The sequence below is a fragment of the Meles meles genome, chromosome 21, assembly GCF_922984935.1.
Source record: "Meles meles chromosome 21, mMelMel3.1 paternal haplotype, whole genome shotgun sequence".
NCBI lineage: Eukaryota > Metazoa > Chordata > Mammalia > Carnivora > Mustelidae > Meles > Meles meles.
In genome coordinates, this window is record NC_060086.1 from 35,557,981 (window position 1) to 35,578,663 (window position 20,683).

Consider the following 20,683-nt stretch of genomic DNA (forward strand, 5'->3'; position numbering starts at 1 on the left):
GAGGAGGAGGAGAGCCCGCAGTATCCCGGACGGTGGGCGGGAATGGCAAACCTCTGCGCGTACCCCTGGGAAGGGAATCGGTGAGGCTGGGTGCTTAAAAGTAACCGCAGTGTTCACAATCTTTAGCTCGTATGACAAGAATCAGAATAGCTATTGCATGTCTTTTGCTATGTGCCACCGTCCTGAGCGCTTTACGTAGACCGATATTTAAGGCTAACGACCAGCCTATGAGGTGGGTACTACCTCATAGCGTGGGGTACTCCCCACGCTACCCACGGGGAGACTGAATCACAGAGGAGTTGACTTACCGAAGGTCATGCAGTTAGTAAGTGCGTGGTTCAAACCTTGGCACTATCATTTTATGCCCGCGCAAACTAATCTGTACCAAATCGGCAATGGTCTTGACGGTCCTTACAGCTTTTCTTTTTCCACTTTAAAAAAAAAAAAAAAAAAAAAAAAAAAAAAAAAAAAAAGATTTTGAAAGGCCTTCGAGCGACAGTGTACCGAAACTGAACATCCTGTGCTTTCAGAGGATTTCTCTAGTCTTCACCCAAAATCCAAGCAATTCCCAAAACTACCACATTGAGAAGAAGAATTAGAATTAGAAGAAAAGAAACACCCAACTCCCCTCATGAGCCAGGAAGATGCATCTAAATGTCTGTCCTGCAGGAGGAGTGAGAAGCTCCCTGGAGGCAAGATTGCCCTGTTTACCATTCATTCGTTCCTTTCTACACCGCAGAGTTATCTAAAGACTACTGTGTCTCATTAGCTGTGCTCAGAGTTGGGCTAAGGGCTTATGTTTTCTCCACTGCTTAGCACAAAGTTTGGCACGTCATATGTGAATGACTGACAGAATGAAGGTTTGTTTCACCTTAGGCAGTTGGAGAATTAATGGTTTGCTCTAATTGATCTAAATGGGCAAGGAGACAGTGATGGAGAAAAAAGGGCAGGTCTGATCTCCAGACACACACAGACCTAGCCTCTGCCTTCCCGGGCCCTCCCTTTTCTCTGGGCCCAGATTTCCTCATCTGTAAAAAGGCCTAGCACACTACACAGCCACGTCTAGCTGCAATTAAGCGTTGTGCGTTAAACACCCAGCTCGGTGTGACCCGAGATGTAAAGGTCTGTCCTGGTGCCTGGCCGGCTCAGTCAGCAGAGCATGCAACACTTGATGTTGGAGTTGTGAGTTTAAGCCCCGCTTTGGGTGCAGAGATTACTCAAAAAAATCAAATCCTTGGAAAATAAGGAAGGCGCTTTGGGCAAGATCAGTCTCCTGAAGGATAGACAGGAGTTGCTCATGAAAAGGGGAATCAGCGAGTGCGAGACTCACTTTTCTATGTAATTCTTGGCTGTTTCTATGTTTAACCACGTCCTCTTTCAACAGCGACTGTTTGAAAACCTGCGAATGCTGCCCCACGCACCGGGGGTCCAAATGCAGGTGATTCCTGAAGATGCCATTCCTGAGGAGAGTGGCGACGAGGATGAAGAAGATCCTGACAAGCGCATCTCGATCTGTTCTTCTGACAAACGAATTGCCTGCGAGGAAGAGTTCTCGGACTCTGATGAGGAGGGAGAAGGCGGTCGCAAGAACTCTTCCAACTTCAAAAAAGCCAAGAGAGTCAAAACTGAGGATGAAAAAGAGAAAGACCCAGAAGAGAAGAAAGAAGTCCTAGAAGAGGAGAAAACCAAGGAGGAGAAGCAAGAAGCCAAAGGGGTCAAGGAGGAGGTCAAGTTGGCCTGAGCAGACCTCTCCAGTTCTGGCTTCCTGCCAAGTTCCCCACTTTCCTCCCACAAGCCCTCAGATTTTATATTTTCTATTTCTCTGTGTATTTATATAAATATATATTAAATATAAATATCCCCAGGGACTAGACAGGAACCAGGGTGCTGATCCCAGGGCACGTGTTAAGAGTGAGCTTTTCTAGTGGCTGTGGCTGCCTTGCTGCCAGCGTTGGTGGTATAGTGGTGAGCATAGCTGCCTTCCAAACATGGTTTACAAAGCAAAACCAGGAAGCAACCCCACTGCCGCAGGTCTGACTTGCCTGGGAATCTCTTTATTCGGGTGTCCCTGAACGCTGTTATGCACCTCCTCGCGATACACCTGTTAAGGACCTTCTGGCAGCCAGAATTTGGAGAGCCGAAGGAGGCACTGATTAATCTTTCCACCATGGAAAATTGCCCCTTTGGAAAGTCCTAGATTTTCACTGGTAAGTTCACCGCTCCCTTACCCCGCCTCCTTTTGACAGGTAAACTGAGTTCCAAAGAGGCGTGAGGCCACGTCCAAGTTCGGGGAAGGCTGCTGAGAAGGCTCGGGGGGGCGGGGGGGTCCCTTCAGCTACCTTAACCTTCAGGATACTTCTAGTTTTGAACTCTGTTCCGTGTAGTTCCCCTCCCGCTACTCCACGGGGGATGCGCAGAGCCAATTGGATTTGAGACCTGGGCGGAGCCCGGAACCGGGGAAGCAGCTCAGAGGCCAGCGCCCCCGAGGGGCGGAGCGAAGCGGTACCGCCCCCAGACGGCTCGGGCCAATGAGCGCGGGAGTCGAGTGGGCCAATGAGCGCGGGCAAGGGGCGGCGGGCCAATGAACGCGGGGCCGCTCCGGAGGCGGTGCTCGGAACGCGACCAGGAGGGCGACGCGGCGGCCGCAGCCATGGGCGCTGGGCCTGCGGGGGCGCGGAGGGGGCTCGAGGAACTGCCGGGCGGGGCTGGAGAGACCGCCGCCGGGACTGGCCCTCGACGCTGAGCCGCGGTGGGGTCCCCGCCGGCGCTGCGAGGGCCTGTGAGCTCGAGCGAGGCGCGTCGGAGCAGCCGGGCAGTCGCCGGCCACCTGAAGGGGGGACTTGCCTGGCCGCCGGGAGGATCGAGAGGACCCTGTGGGCACATCTGGGGGTGCCTGGACCCCGCCGGGTACGTTTCAGGGGCCGGGGCGCGTCCTCAGAGGCCGCCGCACACCGGCGGGGCAACCGCCGGGGCCCAGCGCCGCCTGGGTCGAGCCCCCAGGGCGCCCCTGGATGGCTGAGCTGCCCCCTTGCCGGCCGCCCGGGCGCCGCAGCGGCTGAGATCGCTGGGATCGCCGGGCCGCCGCCCTCGCCCGCCCCCTGCATGCCCGGCGCCCGGGTCGCGGCCCACCTGGACGCGCTGGGCCCCCTGGTCCCCTACGTGCCGCCGTCGCTGCTGCCCTCTATGTTCTACGTGGGCCTGTTTTTCGTCAATGTGCTGATCCTATACTACGCCTTCCTCATGGAGTACATTGTCCTCAACGTGGGCCTCGTCTTCCTGCCCGAGGACATGGACCAGGCGCTGGTGGACCTTGGCGTGCTCTCCGACCCCGGCTCGGGCCTCTACGATGCGGATTCGGAGCTCGATGTCTTCGATGGTTACTTGGAGTAGGCTTGGCTACCGTCCTCCCCTCCCCCCAACGACCCGCACCCCTCGGCCTGAACCAGCCGCCCAAATCATGCCGCCGCTGCTGGTTGGGGGCATCGTCGGGCCAGGGATGGAATCCCCAGGACGAGGCCGTCTCCGGCCTCCAAGACCTGTAAGTGCCCTCTCTGCGCCAGATGAGTGTGGGTTAGGGGTGCTGGCGAAGAGGGTGGCATCTCCAGACCAGACACGCACCCTTCCCCCAGGCTCCTGGAGGTCCATGCAATGGCCAGACCCCTGTCAGGCCCTTAGCTGGGGCTGGAAAGCTTTCCCTGACGAAAGTGACAGTTGTTGCAGAGGGGAAGAGAGGCAGAGCCTGAGGGGTGTTTGGGTCAGCCATGGTACCTACTGCCACAGCTTGTAGAAAAGCCTTTGCACCCAGATCCCTTTGAGGCAGAGCTCTCAGCTCCTCCCTTCTGCCTCAGTCTGGCTTGGTGGTGACCTTGGCTTGCTGGGGATTCCCATAGTCCTGGAAGGATAAAGACTTGGAGTGTCAGAAGAGGTAGCAAGCCAGGCAGTGACCACCTTTGTCCTTTGGCCCCTGGGGGACGGGGTGGAGACTCAAGAGTAAGGGCCCCAGCTGAAGCTGCGAGAGGAGAAACCTCCTTCTGCAAAGTCTGCACTTCCTTTTGGCCTTGGGTTTGCTGCTGCTTGGGAGTCGGGTTTCAGGGTGCCCCAGCTCGGCAGGTCTGCAGCTTGCATCCAAGGACTGCCAGTTTTGCAGGTTCCTTTCGCAGACCAGGCAGGCGGGGGCTGGCTTTGCCTGCAGTGTTTGCAAGGCCTCAAGGAGCCCTTGGGCCAGCAGGAGTAGGGACCACAGGATCTTTGCACTGAGGTGTTCTAGGCTGCAACCAGGCGGCTGTGTGTCCTGCCCCACCCTATGTGTTGCTGGGAGGGAAATGAAGGTCCAGGAAGGTGAGGGACTTGGCCAAAGTCTCAGGGCTGGGAAGAGAGGCAGCTGAACAAGATGAGAGAAAGAGAGACAGAGAGAGGCAGGCTGTTGGGTCTGGTGAGGTTCATGGGACTTGCGGGCACTCTTTGAGCCCCTCCCCTGGACAGTGTGCACTGTCACTAGGCACAGGGCCTGAGTGGGAGGATACTGAGATGGCAAGAGCTCCTTCTAGAAGACGGACACTAATGCCACTTCCCCAAGCAAGCTGAGCTAACTCCCCTCCTCTGTGGCCTGCCTTTGCCAAGATGACCATAGTCCGAGGGAATGCAGGGTGGGGCGGGACCTGCTAGAGGTAGGGTCGAGGGCTGGGGGCTCCCCCTGAGAGGTGGACAGTGAGATTTCCTTGATAAAAGCTTCATTTGAGCTCACTGAGACCTTAGCCAGAACCAAGTGCCAGGTGGAGAGTGGGTCAGCTGCCCTGCCTACCTACCCAGTCTCCTTGCCTGCCTGTCTGCCTGCCCGCCTGTCTGCCTGCCATCCATCCATCCATAAATCCATTCTTTGATTGAACAGATATTTATGGAGTACATATTGTGCCCAGTGGGTGAACACACTGAACAAGAGAGACTTAGGTGTGACCTCCTGGCACTTGGTGAGAAAAGACAAGCAGATTCCCAAAGAAGGTGATGCGATCTTTTGTGAGCCGCGAGGACATGGGCAGTGCCTGGCATCTAGTCGACACGCAATAAATGTCTGTCGAGTGAGCGAAGCAGAAGAATAGAGATGGGCTGCTTTAGAAAGAGGGAGGGGGGCCAGAGAAGGTCCCTTGAGACGACACAGTTCGCTGAGCCCTAAATTGGTTGCAGGAGCCAGACTGAAGATCTGGGGAAAACCAATCGAGGCAGAGGGAATCTAGAGCCAAGGCTGTGGGGTGGGAGGTTTGGTTTTTGCAGCAACCAAGAGGAGGCCAGTGTGGCTAAGAGCAGCCCAGGAAGCGGTCTGTGGGGCGGGCGGAGGCAGACCATAAAGGACATAGGAGGCCATGGCCATGAGCAGTGGGAAGCAGGAGGTAACACAATTTCAATTCACGATTTGTAAAGCCGACTTCGGCAGTTGTGGGCAGAATCGGCTGTCGGGACAAGTATGGAAGCAAGGAAGCCAGTTTGGAATGGCTCAGTCGCTCAGGCTGGGGGTAACGGGGGCCTGGATGGGGCAAGGTTGCTAAAGATGGAGAAACACAGACTGAGAGCACCTTTTGAAGGCAGAACCTGCGGAATCCATTCAAAACCTGGCCTGAGTATTGATCTTTGCCCATGCCCGGTTCTAGGCCCTTTGCGTATTGCTCAGTCAGCTGTTCAGCAAACTTTGCTTCTGCCTGCTGTTCTGCCAGGCCCTGTGCTAGGCCTTGCAGATCCCAAAATGAATCCCTGCCTCCAAGCCAAGCGTTTGACTTTCAGGCAGTGTAAGTCGGTGTCTTATTTTATCTCTTCACCACATCAACAGAAACACTTCCCCTTCCAAATGAAAACATTGGCAGACTCTGAACCAAAAACTGAAGCCCAAATGCTCCGACAAACTTTGCAGCAGAGGCTGTTTGCGCAGAAACGCCAGGAAGCATGTCTCAGGGACACCCTTCCTTGCAAAGCTGGGACACCCTTGCAAAGCTGTCAGAGGGCCTGGCCCCGAGCTGGGACGTAAGGAGGCCATGGGCTGGGGACAGTACTCAAGCCTGAAGAAGTGGGGAAGCCACGCACAGCATTCCTTCTCCCCCAATCCCAAAGCCAGGCCAGGGTGGTCTTGGCCCCAGAACCAGGGAAGCCCAGGTTGGGGGAGGGGAAGGGTGACCAGCAGCAGGCAAAGCCTTTGGGAGAGCTCCAAAAAGGGTCTGACTGTACCTCAGCTCCGGGCCCCTTTCTGGAAGCGAAGGAACCTCAGTAGTCAGATCTCATTATTTCTGGCTTGTTCTCATGTGGACGTATTCTCATGTTACACACCAGAAGGTCCTGGAAGCACTGGCTAAGGGTATGGGGCATGCCAGGCGGTGGGGACTGGGGTGGATCTCAAGGTGTACTCACTTGCCTCTTTCTTTCTCTCTCTTTTTTTCCTTTGGTGTGTGCCCACACAGTACCGTCCACCCAACGTTTGCTGAGCACTTATAGAAGGAGGCAATATTAGGGTTGGGATCATAAGCAAGAACCTGGTTCAGATCCCAATCCCAGCTGTGACCTTGGGCCTGTTCCGTATCTCCCTGTGTCACGGTTCTCTTCCAAAAAATAGGGATAACGACATGTTCCTCACTGAGAGGATTGACTGAGATACACATAAAGCTCGCAGACCTTCCCGTGTACAGTAAGCAACGCAGTAATATACCGCTGCTAGCATTAACAGATATAATGGAAAGTGTGTACACTCGGGCTCTTGCAAGTATATAAAACGGCACGTCCACTCAGGTGAACACTTAGATCCCCGGATGAGCCAAAGAGGACTGCCTGCCTGAGTGCTGGGCGGGTTCAGGTGTGGACCACTGGGACAAACTACCCGCTCTGCCCTGTTGGCCCAGGACCCCGAGGGCACCTTTCCCACTGCCTGTGGTCTCCAAAGTCCACCAGCTCTGGAGCCCTGTCCGCCCTGCAGTTCTCCTAGAGTTTTCATCATTGCCTGGGGGCAGGAAGTGGGGACTCAGGAGCTCCCTGCTTCCTAGGAGGGAAGGCCACTTCCCGGGAGGACTGGGAGCCAGGGAGCGTCCTCACATCCCAGCACTTCCGATGCGGAGGCGGAGCAGCTGGATTGATCTGTCCCTGCTCCTGGCACAGAGTGAGGGAGGGCTGTGGGAGAGAGCCTGAGTGCGCCGGAAACGGAGAGCCTGCAGAACATTGCTGCCTGCGTCAGCGGTGCCTGGTGTAGCTCAGATACCGAGCTGGGGTAACCGGACCCGTCGGTCTGCTTACTGCAGGGTCTCCCGGCTTCCGGGTCCTGACTCCGAGCCACAGCTGCTGCTTCTGGTGCAGCTGCCCTGGTCCCTCCGTAGCAGTCTGCAGCCTGTGCCCGCAGCGGAATACCCCGGCTGGCGTGGCACTGCCCTGCTCAGAAACCCAGACCTTCTGCAGGGCCATGGGCCATGGATTGAAGTCTTGGGAGATCCCACGGGCAGCTGGTAGAGCTCCTGCGGGGAGTGAGGGGAAGAAGAGCGGTCAGGGCAGATGGGGGAAATCAGGCGGTCTCCCGTAGCCGGGGTCCAGACAAGAGACGGGGGATGGTGGCAAGGGGAGGCAGGTGCACCCCAGGCCTGGCTGACTTTCTAGCTCTGTCCGAACGCAAGGCTCACCTGGAAGCCTGCTGGGCACAGGGCGCATGGGTGCTGGCTGCCCCTGTGGATAGGAGAAGGCCCCATTAGGGATCTCAAGGGATGCCAGCGGTTCAGCTCCCTTGGCCCCGAGGTACGCAAACAGGAGGTTTCATCCAAGGAGGACCCTCACTGTCCTTGTGTCAAAAAAAATGAAGGGCTCCTTTCAACTCGGCCATTCCCATTCCTGATTTATCTGCTGTCTTTCCCCCGGAACTTCTGAAAGCTTAGCCTGCTTGTGGGAAATCAAGATCACGGTTAAAGGGACAGACAGCGTTATCCGCATTGCACAAATAAAGAAGCTGAGGCCCAGAAAGGAGAAGTGAGGGGCCAGGGAAGCAAATCTGACTGAGAACAGCGGAGCCCCCCCTCCCCAACCCAGTGCTGGGCTTACCGCAGCCACAGGGGGCCCCCAGGAAGGGGCCCCAAATCCCATCTCGGAATACCGCTCCCGGCCCTTCCAGGCCTGCCGCGCAGACCTCGCTCCTTTTTGCTGAGTTTCTTAAATGAAACTATTTTGAAATAACTTCACAAGGATACAAACGTTGCAAGAAGAGTGCAAAGAAGTCCCCCCTACCCTTCACCCAGGGTCCCCAATTGCACGGATTGACGTTTTTCCATATCTGCGCACGTGGGCAGTGTGTGCTCATGCCGTGTGTGTGCGTGTGTACGTACACGCCGATGTATAGCTTGTTTTTCTGAACCATTTGAAAACGATTGCAGACACGGCATTCCTTTACTCCCAGATATTTCCCTGTATAGCTTCTTAGATGGAGGACATTCGTTTCCATAACGGCAGCACAATGGTCAAGATCAGCAAATTTAACACTGATGCAAGCCTGTCACCACCCGAATCTGTGACCTCTGCAGATCTCACCAATTGTTCCAATTGGTCGCCCAGCGACCTTTCACAATAAACAGGCAGTGTTGAGGTCCCAGATCCCAGCACGCAGATCACCCTCTGCCTTCATTGTCTCTCAAGTTGCCGTCAATCTCCTCAGGGTCTTATCTTTCATGACCTTGACATTTTGGAGGAGGTCAAGTCTGGCATCTTGTAGACTGTCTCTCTGTTTGGGTTTATCTGATGTTTACTCTTGAGATTAGGCTCAGATGATGCAGTGTTGGCAGGAACCCCGCAGAGAAGGGAGTGCAGGGTGTCTGGGAGACACATGACGTCTGTCCCACCGGTGGTGATGGGAACTTTAATGGTTTGGCTAAGGTGGTGTCTGCCAGGTCTCTCCGCTGTAAAGTGACTATTTCTCCCTTTATAACTTGGAGTTATGATTAAATCCATTAGTTTTAGTACTTTGTTTTTCAAAGATCTACTTTTTTATGTGAATTTATTTTTTTTAATTTTTTTTTAAATATTTTATTTATTCATTTGACAGAGAGAGATCGTAAGTAGGCAGAGAGGCAGACAGAGAGAGTGAGAGGGAAGCAGGCTCCCTGCTGAGCAGAGAGCCCGATGTGGGACTCGATCCCAGGACCCCGAGATCACGACCCGAGCTGAAGGCAGCAGCCCAAACCACTGAGCCACCCAGGTGCCCCTATGTGAATTTATTTTTAAAAGAATGGCGTGTGGCCGTTAACAAATGATGCTGTCTGGCGGTGTGTCAGACCCAGAGGGGACTCAGCCCCAGAAGCTTCCCCTTTCCTCTGATGCTGGCCTCCTCCTCTTGGGGACCCATTACCAAGAAGGATGTGTCTCTGCCTTTATGGCAAAGGGGGATCTGGATGGGACCTGGGACCTCAGCTCTGCTTTTAGAAGCAGCCCAGGGCTATGATAACTGGTACCCGGTGAGTCCGGTGATCTGGGGCCCTCACAGTTACCATCCTCTGCCCCCAGACTGGGGAGCGAGCTTCCCCCAGAAAGGGAAGGCTTCATTCCGGGGATTCCTTGCTGACAGGGGGGAATTGGCTGGGTGGTTAAAAATAAGTGCCTCTCCCACATCTCCTAGCTTCCCCTACACGCCATCCATGAGGCAGGTGGGGCAAGGCTCGTTAGCTCCATTATACAGGGAGGGAAACTGAGGCTTGGGGATGTTCAGTGACTCACCCCGGATACCCAGCTATGATGTGGCCCATTGGGCCTCTAGCCCCGCTCCCAGGGCTTCCTGGAGTGAGGTCCTCCACCACAGGGGAGGCTACTGGAACAGACTGTCGATGTTCTGTCACTCCTGGGCACCTGCTACTTCTCCTTCTGACCAGAGAAACCAGGCCCAGGCTCAGTTTTGCAGGCCGGGGGTATCTGGCTAGAGCTAAGGGTTTCATTTTCATCATACTTGTTTTTAGCTTTGCCTTCTGTTTATGACCAGTGATTCTGTTGTTGTCTTTTAAGATTTTATTTATTTGAGAGAGAGCAATCATGAGCAGAGGGGAGGGGCAGAGGGAGAGGGAGAGGAAGAAGCAAGCAGGGAGCCCGATGCCGGACTTGATCCCAGGACCCTGAGATCATGACCTGAGCCAAAGGCCTGGGCTTAACCGATGGAGCCACCAGACACTCCAGATGATTCTGTGTTTTATTCATGATAGTGACATAAAGCTTCCTTTTAAAAATTTGGAGTTAAAAAAAAAGGTGCCTTGATTTAAAATACTAAATAAACCCTCATCTGGGTAGTTCTTAGACGTGGGAGGACTCATGGGCAAACACTGCCCTTCAGAAGGACCTCACTTGGACGCCTGGGTGGCTCAGTGGGTTAAAGCCTCTGCCTTCGGCTCAGGTTCCTGGGATCGAGCCCCGCATCGGGCTTTCTGCTCAGCAGAGAGCCTGCTTCCCTTCCTCTCTCTCTGCCTACTTGTGATCTCTGTCTGTCAAATAAATAAACAAAATCTTTAAGAAGGGCCTCACTAAGTCTGAGGCCCCGACCAGCTGGAGACACGTTCTGGACCGAGAATCTTCACAAAACCCACAGCTGGTACATGTCAGCAGCTGACATGTAAAGCAGAATCCTGGTTGGAGAAACCAGTCCTCGTTTCTCCAAAACACTGACTTCTATCAGGGACTCAAATAGCCGGGCAGCGTCTCCTTTCCCATCCCCCTCCAGCTGCGACCTCTCAGACGCGGAGGCAGAGGTCCTTCTGCCACATGGCCTGTCACTGAGACGACAGTGGGCACATGGGGCCATTTGGCTCTGGGTGACATCTGTCTTTAGCCACTTGAATTGGTCAGTTGGTGGATGGGAAAGAGGAAAGAGCAATGGGTTTCCAGCGCACAAGGTCTTTAGAGGGCAACAGGGCTCCTGTTTTCTGAAGGCCCTGAGCGCCGAGGAGGCCCCCTGCCTGGTGCGGTCGCTAGCTGGGAACCGGTGGGGAGGAGGCGAGGGGCCGCTGCGGACTGATGCCTTGTGTGTTGTAGGCACTCCAGTGACGTGATTTCGTGTCCTCCCAACAGCCTAGTTAGGTGGGCACTGTTCTCTTTCAGATGAAGAAAATAGGCCCAGAGAGGTTGTTTGCCTGAGGTCACACAGCTAGGAAGGGGCAGCACCAGAATTCCCACAGATAGGCCTTGCCCTAACTGCCCCCAAGGAGGACCGTGGGAAGATGCCTGTCCAGAGCATTGCCCCCCAGCACCCCTAAGACACAAGGGCCAATCCCAAACTAGGCAGCCTCTCCCCAGAGGCAGTGAGCTGAGACTTTGCTTCTTAAAATGGATCGAGTGTCCCAGCTGTCATTCTTAATGACAGAAATGAGTCAGCTGGCCACTCCCCCTGTCCAGCTCTTGGGAATAGCCTGGAATGAAAGGTTACAGTTTCCCAAAGAAAGAGGAAGGGGGTGGGGGGAAATAAAGCCAATGGCTAATGAATTGTAAGTCATGCGCTAAAGGTATTAGAAGGTTGGAGAACCCATTGCCTTGGATTCTGCAAGCTTTCAGCCTGAGGCTTTTGATGCCTGCGAGGAAAGAGATGAACCCAAAATCAGACCACAGAGGTTCAAATCCCGCCTCTGCCCTTTGCAAGCTGTGTGGCCTTGAACAATGACTGAAGCCTCTCTGAGCCCCATCTGAAATTCCAATGATGAGCCTGCCCACCCCCCCACCCCCGGGGTTCTGAGGAATACACGAGTTGGACAGCAGTAAAAGCAAGTAGTACAAGGCCAGCATAGAGTGCTTGGAAATATCGCCTGTTTCTGAGATTCTCAGGATTCTCCTGACGGGGCAGGGAGGGGAGAGGGGGCTGCTGCGAGGTCAGACTTGCAAGTTAAGGAGCAACGGGAATGATGAACAGCCAGAGTGGGCGGCGCAGGTGAGTGGTCTCAGGACACCCTCCAGCCAAGGACGCAGAAACCAGGGCGGTCCCGCCCTTGCTTGTATGACTCAGGGCAGGTCCCCACCCTGTCCCAGCGTGTTGTGGAAGGAGTGGGACCGAACCCCGACCGGGGTTCCCCAAAGCCCCTGTGACAGCGCCGGCAGTTTCGGCTCTGTGGTCCGAATTCTCATCTGTGTCACTGTTTTCTTTCAACGGGCGCTTTTTAAAGCGAAGTAGCGCCCTGAAAGGACAGGGGCTTGGTGCCACTCTCCAAAGCGGTAGGCTGGCCTCACTCGCCATAGATAGGTGACGCCGCGGATGGCACAGAAGAGACAGCGAGCGCTAGAGGGGCCAGCTGGAGCCGACGCCTGCGGGGCCCTGGGCCAGGTCAGACGGGGATCGGCGCGTGTCGGAGACGCGTTGCGGCCAGACTGATGGCTTGTGCTGGTGGCAGACGCCAAGACTGGGAGAGGAGTGGGTCCCCCTGCTGGGGGTGATTCTGTCCTCTCTGATGCCCAGTCTGCACAAGTCTGAAATGGGCTTAAGTATGAACCGCTGCCTTGGAGATGTCTGGAGGGAGCCCTGCTCTCCAGGACACCAGCACTAACCCCCACAGGGAACCCCAGGGGATCTTTGGAGCGGAAGATTAGGGAAGATTAGGGTAGGTGGATTCCTAGTGGGATGCAAGGGGAAGCGGTGGATGCCTTTCTAGAGGGCGCAGCTCACCAGTGCTCCGGCCGCAGCCCTGGCTTCCCCTTCCCATACCAGGTCCAGTGAGGAGGTGGGTTGGGGTCCCAGGACCCAAGGACTTAGCCCGTGTCATCAGTGGAAGCGAGGAAAGATCTCAGCAGTGGGAGGGGGTGTTCCCAGCTGGCCTCAAGAAGGTGAATCCGGGGGCGCCTGGGTGGCTCAGTGGGTTGAGCCACTGCCTTCAGCTCAGGTCATGATCTCGGGGTCCTGGGATCGAGTCCCACATCAGGCTCTCTCTCAGCGGAGAGCCTGCTTCCCTTCCTCTCTCTGCCTGCCTCTCTTGTGATTTCTCTCTGTCAAATAAATAAATCTACAAAAAAAAAATAAAAAAGAAGGTGAATCCGGCAGGTAGCGCCAGAAACTTGGCTGACTTGGCCCTTCCTCCTCTCTCCAGCTGTGTGTCCACCGTGGCCTGCCTTCTTGCTCCCTTCCCCCACCCCGTACCAAACTAGGGCCTGCTGTGCCCTCGTTGCCAGCCTGCCCGCTTTCTGGCGTGCTCTTTATGCAGTCTTCCCCGCGCTCTGGGCTCCCTCCGGCCCCTGTGCTCCTCCCCGTCGGGTGTCTTACCTTGGGCTGCAAATGCCCACCAGGTTGTGTCTCAAAAGCACGGAAAAGCACGGCTGCCCGTATCGTGGGGTCCCCAGCACCCAGCTCAGGACCTGGCACGCAGGAGGGATGAAATTAGGTAGTGCTGAAAATCTCGCCCTGTCTTACCGTGTCTGAGCCTTCATGTCTTTGTAAGATGAAAATCCTAATCGTATGTCATTCCGGGAGTTTTAGGAGGGCTGAATGACATGGTGTATGTAATGCTCCCTCTCAGGTCTGCTCTCCCAGGAGCAGACCCCGGGACAAAGGTTCAAGTGCAAGTTGATTATTGGGGAGGTGATCCCAGAAACTACCAGGAGGGAGTGGGTCAGTGAGACAGGAGAGGGTTCTGTCATCCAGGCGGTCCCTCCAGCCCTGAGCTCAGTCCTGCTCCGGAACTCCAGGGGCCGGGACAGGTGGGGAGTCAGCTGTGGGGTGCAGGAACTGGGGTACTGACCCACCACCTTCCTGGTCGTCACTGGTTGGAAGGCAGCTCTGGGGAGACGTGGGCTCCGCCTGCACTTGCAGACGGGAAGCCGGGTGGGCTTTGGAGGCAGGTCCCCGCAGGTGGAAGCCGCCCGGTCAGCGTGCCCTCATGGGGGTGAGGACCGGGGGTGGGGGTGGGGGTGGGGTGGCGGCTACCTGATAGTGACAGTTTCTGCCATTGTCACCATCCCAGCGCCAGCTGTGCCTGTCACTTGGCTTCTCTGAACCTTGGGGAGATGCGCGGTTCTCAACAGAAGCTGTTCTGCCCCCTCAGTGTGCCCCTTGGAAGTGGGGCGAGGGTGCATTTTTCATTGTCACTGTGCCCCGGAACGCCACTGGCATTAGTGGTCGGGGACCGGGGATGCTGCTCCTGGTCTTGCAGTGTCCAGAGTGGCCTCCCACCCCGGAGAACTGTTCTGCTCCAAATGTCCGTGAATGACAGCGCGTGTTGCATATCTAATGAGTTTTGATTGGTGCGCGATGACGTTGGGAGAACGTGTAGTCGGAGCTGGCCGTGGAGGGGCAGAGAGCTAGGGCAGGCGGCTAGGCCTGGGAGTTTAAGATACCGCAGAGCCTCTGGCGCCCAGCCCGACACAGAAAGTGAAGGGCCTGGGAAGTGTGGCAGTGTGGACGATGCCATGTCCCGGAAGGACCAGCACAGCAGGGCTGCTGAATGGCTTGGCTGAGGCCACAGCCTGTGAAGCATTTTCCGGGCAAGGTGGGAGGTGTTGCCAAGCCCTGCCCACTGCCTGGAGCTTGCTCAGCTGCCCCGGGGCTCAGGTCGGCCAGCAGACCCTGCATGACCCCTGAGCACGCCTTCCCTCCTCCAGTACCAGGATGTGCCTCCTCCCTCCAAGGAATGGACCATCCTTCCTCTCCCAAATGAAATTGCACTGGCCATCCAGTCCAGGGTCCTTAGAAATCAGCCAAATTCATTAACAAAGAGTTAATTAAAGTTGTAGGACAACACGCCCAGCCTGCGTCTGTCTGGGGTTTCTGATGGGAGGGAGGAAGCCTGAGGCCACCGTATAGGGTGACTGTGCTGGTAACACTCCTTTTCCCTTCTCGTTAGGCCTGCTTCCCCCCAAAGCCCCGTGCCAACAGAGAGGTTTCCGTCCAGACCCAGGAGGGTGGGGCGGAGAGACTGAAACTGAGAGCGGAGGCCCAGAAGGCCTTTGCCCCTGCCCGAGGGGAAAGGCAGGGGCGTCCGAAGACCTCCCCCGCCCGCAGCGTCGCACACACGGCCTTGCCTTGGCTTATGACCTTTCGCAGTTGCGATGGATGTTTACAAGAACCCAGCCAGAGTCTGCCTCGCCGCTCCTCACCCCCGACTGCACCCGCTTCTCCCACTTAATCTTCCTAGAGAATACTTCAAAGTGCGGACCCACACGGAAGCCACTCCCAGCTCCTTCTGAAGCCAGCCGAGCCCGGGTAGGGCCCCAGGCTGGTCTTAGACGCAATGACTAGTTCAGGGAGTAAGTCAGAAGGAAAAGAAGCCACAGATGGTGTCAGAGGCCGAGGGCCGGGTGTGACTTATTCATTTCAAGTTGCTGCTGCTTCATCAAGTTGCCCGAACTGAGACACCACGCCGGGGAATGCCGCGTCGCCCCTCTGGCCAGAAACATTTTTGAAAATGCGAGTGGTATGCATACTTGATGTTGACAAACCTGTAAAAGCAATACTTAGAGGCTGACTTCTTTCAATTAAAACATGTATGCAACTCCAGCCTGTGGGGGCCCCTGCCTCTTTTTTTTTTTTCCCCCTTTTTTTTTTTTTCGAGATCTGCCGAAGGAGCTGTTAGGCAGTGTCTCATTCCACAAAGGGCAGAAGAGTCCGAGAGGACGGGAAGGAGCAGCTGAACAGGTGAATTTGGGTCGACCTGCAATTTCATCAGAGAGTAGCCGTGGTTCTCCATTCTGCCAGTGCCCCGTGATTCTCAGAGCACCCCCCCACACACACCGAGGTTAACAAGACACAACGATGGGCTCCGTTGTGCGCGTGAGGTCACAGGTGAGGGACAGTCACACACCCGCAGAACTCCAGAGAAAAAAAACAGCCCCAGCACCCCTTGTCTTTCTGTGCTAAGAAAGGGTGCCAAGGGCCATGTACAGAACACACCTGAGAGGCCCAGGAAGAGAGGTGCACGGGCAAAGGGAGAGGTTGCCGATGGGGGAGAGGCCTGGGGGGAAAGCTGAGCATTTATTGACAAAATGTATTAAAATTGGAATCATGCCATCAACATGCAGCATGACTCCAGACAGATGCCCTGATTCCTCTGGGCATCGCTCCTCCCACCCAGCAAGTGGCGCTGGGAGAGCAGTCCCAGCAACATGGTGCCTGTGCCTGCGCAGACCACCCCTCCATGGAAAGCAAAAGGCGAGTTTGCATCTCCACTCAGAGCCTCCTTTGCAGGGGTGTGGCCTTAGGCAAGTCACATCTGTGAAATGGGAACAGAAATTGACGTACCTCATAAGATGACTTTGTGCTAATAATTACAAAGGTGCCCCACTGGGGTGACATCAGGCTCTGCATCAGGACTCCCAGCTTGGCAAGCAGAGTCCACACTGATTTGGAGCCCCCATTTGCCCCCTTCTTTAGGTACCTTTGTGCAGTGCACGGACCACCCAACAATACCAGACAGCCCTGCCTAGGGAATTTTTTAAAATTTACTAAAATACAAGACTTTCCAGAGCAGGAACTTTGAGCATTGTATTGAGTACCCCACTGTGTTCTCTGTGCATATTTGTGGAATGAGCAAAGCATATAAGCAAAGTTGTGGTGAGGATCATTCATTCCACAGACATTGATTGAGCACTTACTGTGTTCAGGCACCTTGCAAGGTACAGAGGGCACAGCAGTGAACGAAGCAGACAGGTGAGCTGCCTTCCGGAGCTCACATCCTAGGACAGGAGCAGACACAACAAATAAGCATGAAAACAAGAAACTAATGACCAGTTTGGGGAGTGGGGGTGGGGTGTCTATTTGATAGGGTGGTCTGGTAGATCTTCCTGAGGACCCGTCCTTTAAACCGAGTCCTACAGGATCAGAAGTTGCCCACTATGAAGGGCCTGGGAAGGACATTCCAGGCAGAGGCAGAAACAAAACGCACATTCACACGTAACAAGGACAGCTAACAAGTATTGAGCTGTACGCCAGGCTCTTGCTGTCAGTGTCTTAACTCCTTGAATCTCTGCATAACGAAGAGGAACTATAATTATGCCCATTTTATATACGATGAGACTGAGGCACGAGAAGTAATTTGCATAAGTGGTGAGCTGGGCCCTGAGCCCACGTGATCTAGCTCTGGCGTCTGCTGCCGGCCCCAGACCAGCTTACGGGCTTAACATGGTACTGGCACGAAGTAGTGATTGCTGATGCTTATTGAACACCTACTATGTCCCTTCCACTGTGAAGCACCTTACAGGTAGCGACTTATTTCATAAATGGTAGCCATCATATATTAAGTCAGAACTACGAATAATCATGGCCTCTGACTCAGACCGGAAGCCGTGCGTGCCATTGTGCCCTCCCCATCCAGCTGGGGGGTGCTCGCCCCTGCGGCCGCACACGTGGGAGTCCACACAATCCACAAATGCGGGCACACCCTGAGGAGTAATGCCCATGCTCTTTAAGACCCAAGCCTGGGTCAGAACGCCTGGTGCCCTCAGCAGCGGGGCCGCGGCAGAAGGCAACGCCCCCCTCTGCCAGGACTGCCAACCCAGCAGTTGGGTCCAAACCCCTCCGACCCTCCTGACCCCTGACTCCCACCTTCGGGAAAGAGGAGGGGAGTCTGGGAACCGGGCATCAGGACTGGTGCGCTAGAGCAGAGCAGACTGCTCCCGCTGCCACCGGGAGAAAGCCAGCTTGTCCCACCTTGGGACCTCTGACCAAGCAGGCCACGCTCCAGTGAAAACAGCAACAGCTGAGCTGCAGCTCTCAGTGCAGACCACAAAGCTCCCAGGCCCCTTCCAGGCTCACCATGGCCAAGGCAAGATGCCAGCCCGACTAAGAAACGGCTCCCAGGATAGAACGGCGAGTCAGAGAGAGGCGGAGGCAAACAATTCCCCTGCAAGGCTTACGGTGCATCACCTTGCTGGTCCCCAGATATGAATTTGCCGCTAAAGCTCGGGTTGCCGCAGGAAGGGCCTCTCCAAAGAGACAGGACTTGGGCCATGGTGGACTCTGCCGGGAGGGCAGGGGAAGCTGGGGGGTCAGTGGCAGGACAGCCACGGCCCCTGTCCCATTCCAGAAAGAATGTGGAGCAAGTGATGCCATGTGACTCCCAAGGATGGGTTATAGAAAGGATTTTTCTCCCTCTGGTCGTTGTCTCCCTCTTCCATTTCGGATGATCGCCCTTCAACCCAGCTGCCACGCGATGAGGAAGCCCAAACCACCCCACGTGGAGAGGTGCCCCCTCTGTGGTCGGTTCCTTAGAGGAACCAAAGCCCCAGCCCCCCCTCCCCCGCCAGCCAGCACACCGCCCCCGCTGACACGGAGTGGGGCCGAGGTGTGCTGTCCCCACCGAGCCCAGCCCGCAGTGACCGGCCCGGGAGCAGAATCAACGCGTGTGTCGTTTTAAGTCCCTGCATCTTGGGAGGAGTGTGTGGTGCATTCGATAAACGAACAGCGGGCGCCCCAAAACGGTCATCAAGGTATAGACTCAAATGGCGGACGTACCCGTGAGATTAAATGAACCCTTTATAATGTAGTGAAACACGACACAAGAAATGAAGGCCGAGAGGCAGGTGTGGCTCCAGCCCCCTCGCCCTTCCCCTCTCCGTTAGTGTACCGTCCGCTCTTTCTAGCTAAAGTCCGGGGTGTCTGCGCCAGGCCTTGCTTTGGGCTCAACGAAGTTAGTGCAAAACAGTGGGTCCAGCAGACACGAAGCAGCTGCCGCGGAACGCAGAATCCCGGCCTGTCACAGTTCGGGAAAGGAGCTGGCGGGCGGCCAGCTGGCGGGTGTCCACACAGCGCACAGTGTACCCCTATTAGGAGTGCAGTGTGGAGAAGTGCCTCCCTCCCGGGCCAGCAGGGACCTGGGGGGACAGGGATGGGGATGCCCCACTCCTCTACTCTGGCCTGCCACCACCGTCGGGAGTGTCCCGCAGGGCCTGCTTCAGGGCTCCTGGGTAGATCGCAGTGGCCACCGGGCGCCGACCCCGTCTGCCGGGCTGTCATCGACCTGCGCCCCACGGGGGCCTGGAGCTGGGCCCGGGGCTGTCCGCAGAGCAGGTCCTCCTCGCAGCTGGGTGGGGGCCGACCCTGAGCCGGCAGGGCTGGGCGCCAGGCTGCTTGGCTCGTGGGCCCAAGGACAACTGTGTCCACAGATAACCAGGTCAAGGTCCAGCGTGGTCAGCGTCCTCCGAGAATGTGCTGTGAGAGATCAGGAGAAGGGCTGAGTCAGAAAGCTTCAGGAGGGGGCAGCTGGACACATGGACAGGGCGCTGTCGAGATTGGGGAGGACGTGGCGTTGGAGGAGGGGGACATCACAGGTTGGGGGAGCACAGAAGTCAGGGGGACAGTCATTGGCACAGAAACGCATAGAGCAAATTCCTATGAAGACCATGCAGGGCAGGTGGCAGGGGTGGCTGGCGGAGCTCTAGGGAAGCTCTTGGCCAGACTAAGGCCTGTGGATGTCTGGCCACCCCGCAGGCCCCATCCTTCCCCCACCTCTCCAGGCCTGGCCACAGACAGGAGGCTCAGGATCCAGTCCCCAAAGCCTTTAAAGACACCTCCGTCAATCACAGCAAGAGGCCGCAGACGGAGCACGTCCCGTGGTGCTCACCCGGCAGCCACCCCCAGTTATCCCCGTCCAAGCCCACCTCGGGTACCTCGTCCCAGGCATCTCCAGAGCTCATCTGAGGCTGATCCGTGAGTCCAGCTGCTGTAGGTGTTCATGGACACCAAACGGGATGGTGGGCGTCCACATCCTGCGATGTCCAGGGCAGGCCGGTTAGAGGAGAGAAGGGAACCCCCCAATTCCCACCTACCGCCCAGCCTAGAACCTTGGAGACCTCTCACCCGGCAGAACCAGGCCAGGGCGGGGATATGGGGATTGCAGAGACCTAGAAGTCCTGAGACCCCTTTCTGTAGATCGCGTTCTGCTCTAGACCTCAAAAAAGTTAGTCAGCCTCTCTGGGCCTCATTCTCCTCATCTGTAAAACGGGTCTTATGAATTCTAGCCCAGAAGATACAAGGGATTATGTAGGTGAAAGTGCCTTGAAGGAGTACAAAGTGCTGACGTCAGACACTGGACACTGTGGTGACGGAATAACACATACATTTGAACCATATGAAACTGCTAAATTTGCCGGGTCCAGAATCACAGAATTTAAGCGATTTCCTATCATTCACCCTAATCCACGAAGCATCTTCAGGCGCCAGCCACTGTTTCGAGATTAACTCGAACCTCACAAAACTGCTTGGGGGTAAATATTATCACTCCCGTTTTACAGACAAAGAAACTGAGGCCAGCGTGGCAAAGTTTGCTCTTCTAAGATGCCGCACTGGTGAGGGTGAGAGCAGGATTTGGGCTCAGGGCTCGCAGGAGCTGTGCCCCTGCAGAGGTGGTAGCTCTCCTCCCACGGGGGGACCAAGACTTACGCTAGTGTCTCCACGTGAGGGCACTTTCTCAGGCTGGCAGCGAGCTGCTGGGCCCCGGCGGCCGTGAACTTGTTATACTGGACACTGGGGAGGGAAATTCATCCTGGGGCCTGGCCCTCGCTCGGGGACATCCGGCCCCAGACCGAGGCCACCCCCACACTCTCCAAGAGCAGCCCTTCCCAGCCTGGCAGCCGGAGACCCTGCAATCCCCCCCGAGCCCCAGAGCCCTGCCACCCACGGTCCACACTCACTCCAACACCCGGAGGGACACCATGTCTGGAAGCACGTGTGCCAGGCTCTCCGCTCCCACATCACAGATGCTGTTATTGTACACGCTGCAGGAAACAGAGGTCAGGG

General features: G+C 56.0%; 2 protein-coding genes across 9 annotated transcripts in view; one reads left to right on the forward strand and one right to left on the reverse strand.

The window, feature by feature from the left end:
• Positions 1 to 2,603: 2,603 nt before the first annotated feature.
• DEXI (Dexi homolog) lies at positions 2,604 to 15,448 on the forward strand. Its single transcript, XM_045993115.1, has 2 exons — positions 2,604 to 3,538; positions 14,796 to 15,448. The coding sequence occupies exon 1, from the start codon at positions 3,103 to 3,105 to the stop codon at positions 3,388 to 3,390; it is 288 nt and encodes a 95-aa protein (XP_045849071.1). The 5' UTR covers positions 2,604 to 3,102; the 3' UTR covers positions 3,391 to 3,538; positions 14,796 to 15,448.
• Positions 15,449 to 18,386: 2,938 nt separating this feature from the next.
• Positions 18,387 to 20,683, reverse strand: part of CIITA (class II major histocompatibility complex transactivator) — a 45,906-nt gene continuing 43,609 nt past the window's right edge. For 5 of the 8 annotated variants that reach the window (XM_045993091.1, XM_045993087.1, XM_045993094.1 and 2 more), the window contains 4 exons: positions 20,578 to 20,661; positions 20,327 to 20,410; positions 19,546 to 19,653; positions 18,388 to 19,096 (listed from right to left, as the gene is read on the reverse strand). In XM_045993091.1, coding sequence (XP_045849047.1) covers positions 19,578 to 19,653; positions 20,327 to 20,410; positions 20,578 to 20,661 — 244 coding nt within the window. In that variant the 3' untranslated portion in view covers positions 18,388 to 19,096; positions 19,546 to 19,577. Of the gene's footprint in view, positions 19,097 to 19,545; positions 19,654 to 20,326; positions 20,411 to 20,577; positions 20,662 to 20,683 lie in introns of all 8 variants that reach the window. The other 3 variants (XM_045993088.1, XM_045993090.1, XM_045993089.1) reach the window with 3 other exon arrangements.

Bases quoted from the DNA above. Each gene is read 5' to 3' on its own strand.
- DEXI (XM_045993115.1), top strand. From the start codon at position 3,103: ATGCCCGGCGCCCGGGTCGCGGCCCACCTGGACGCGCTGGGCCCCCTG.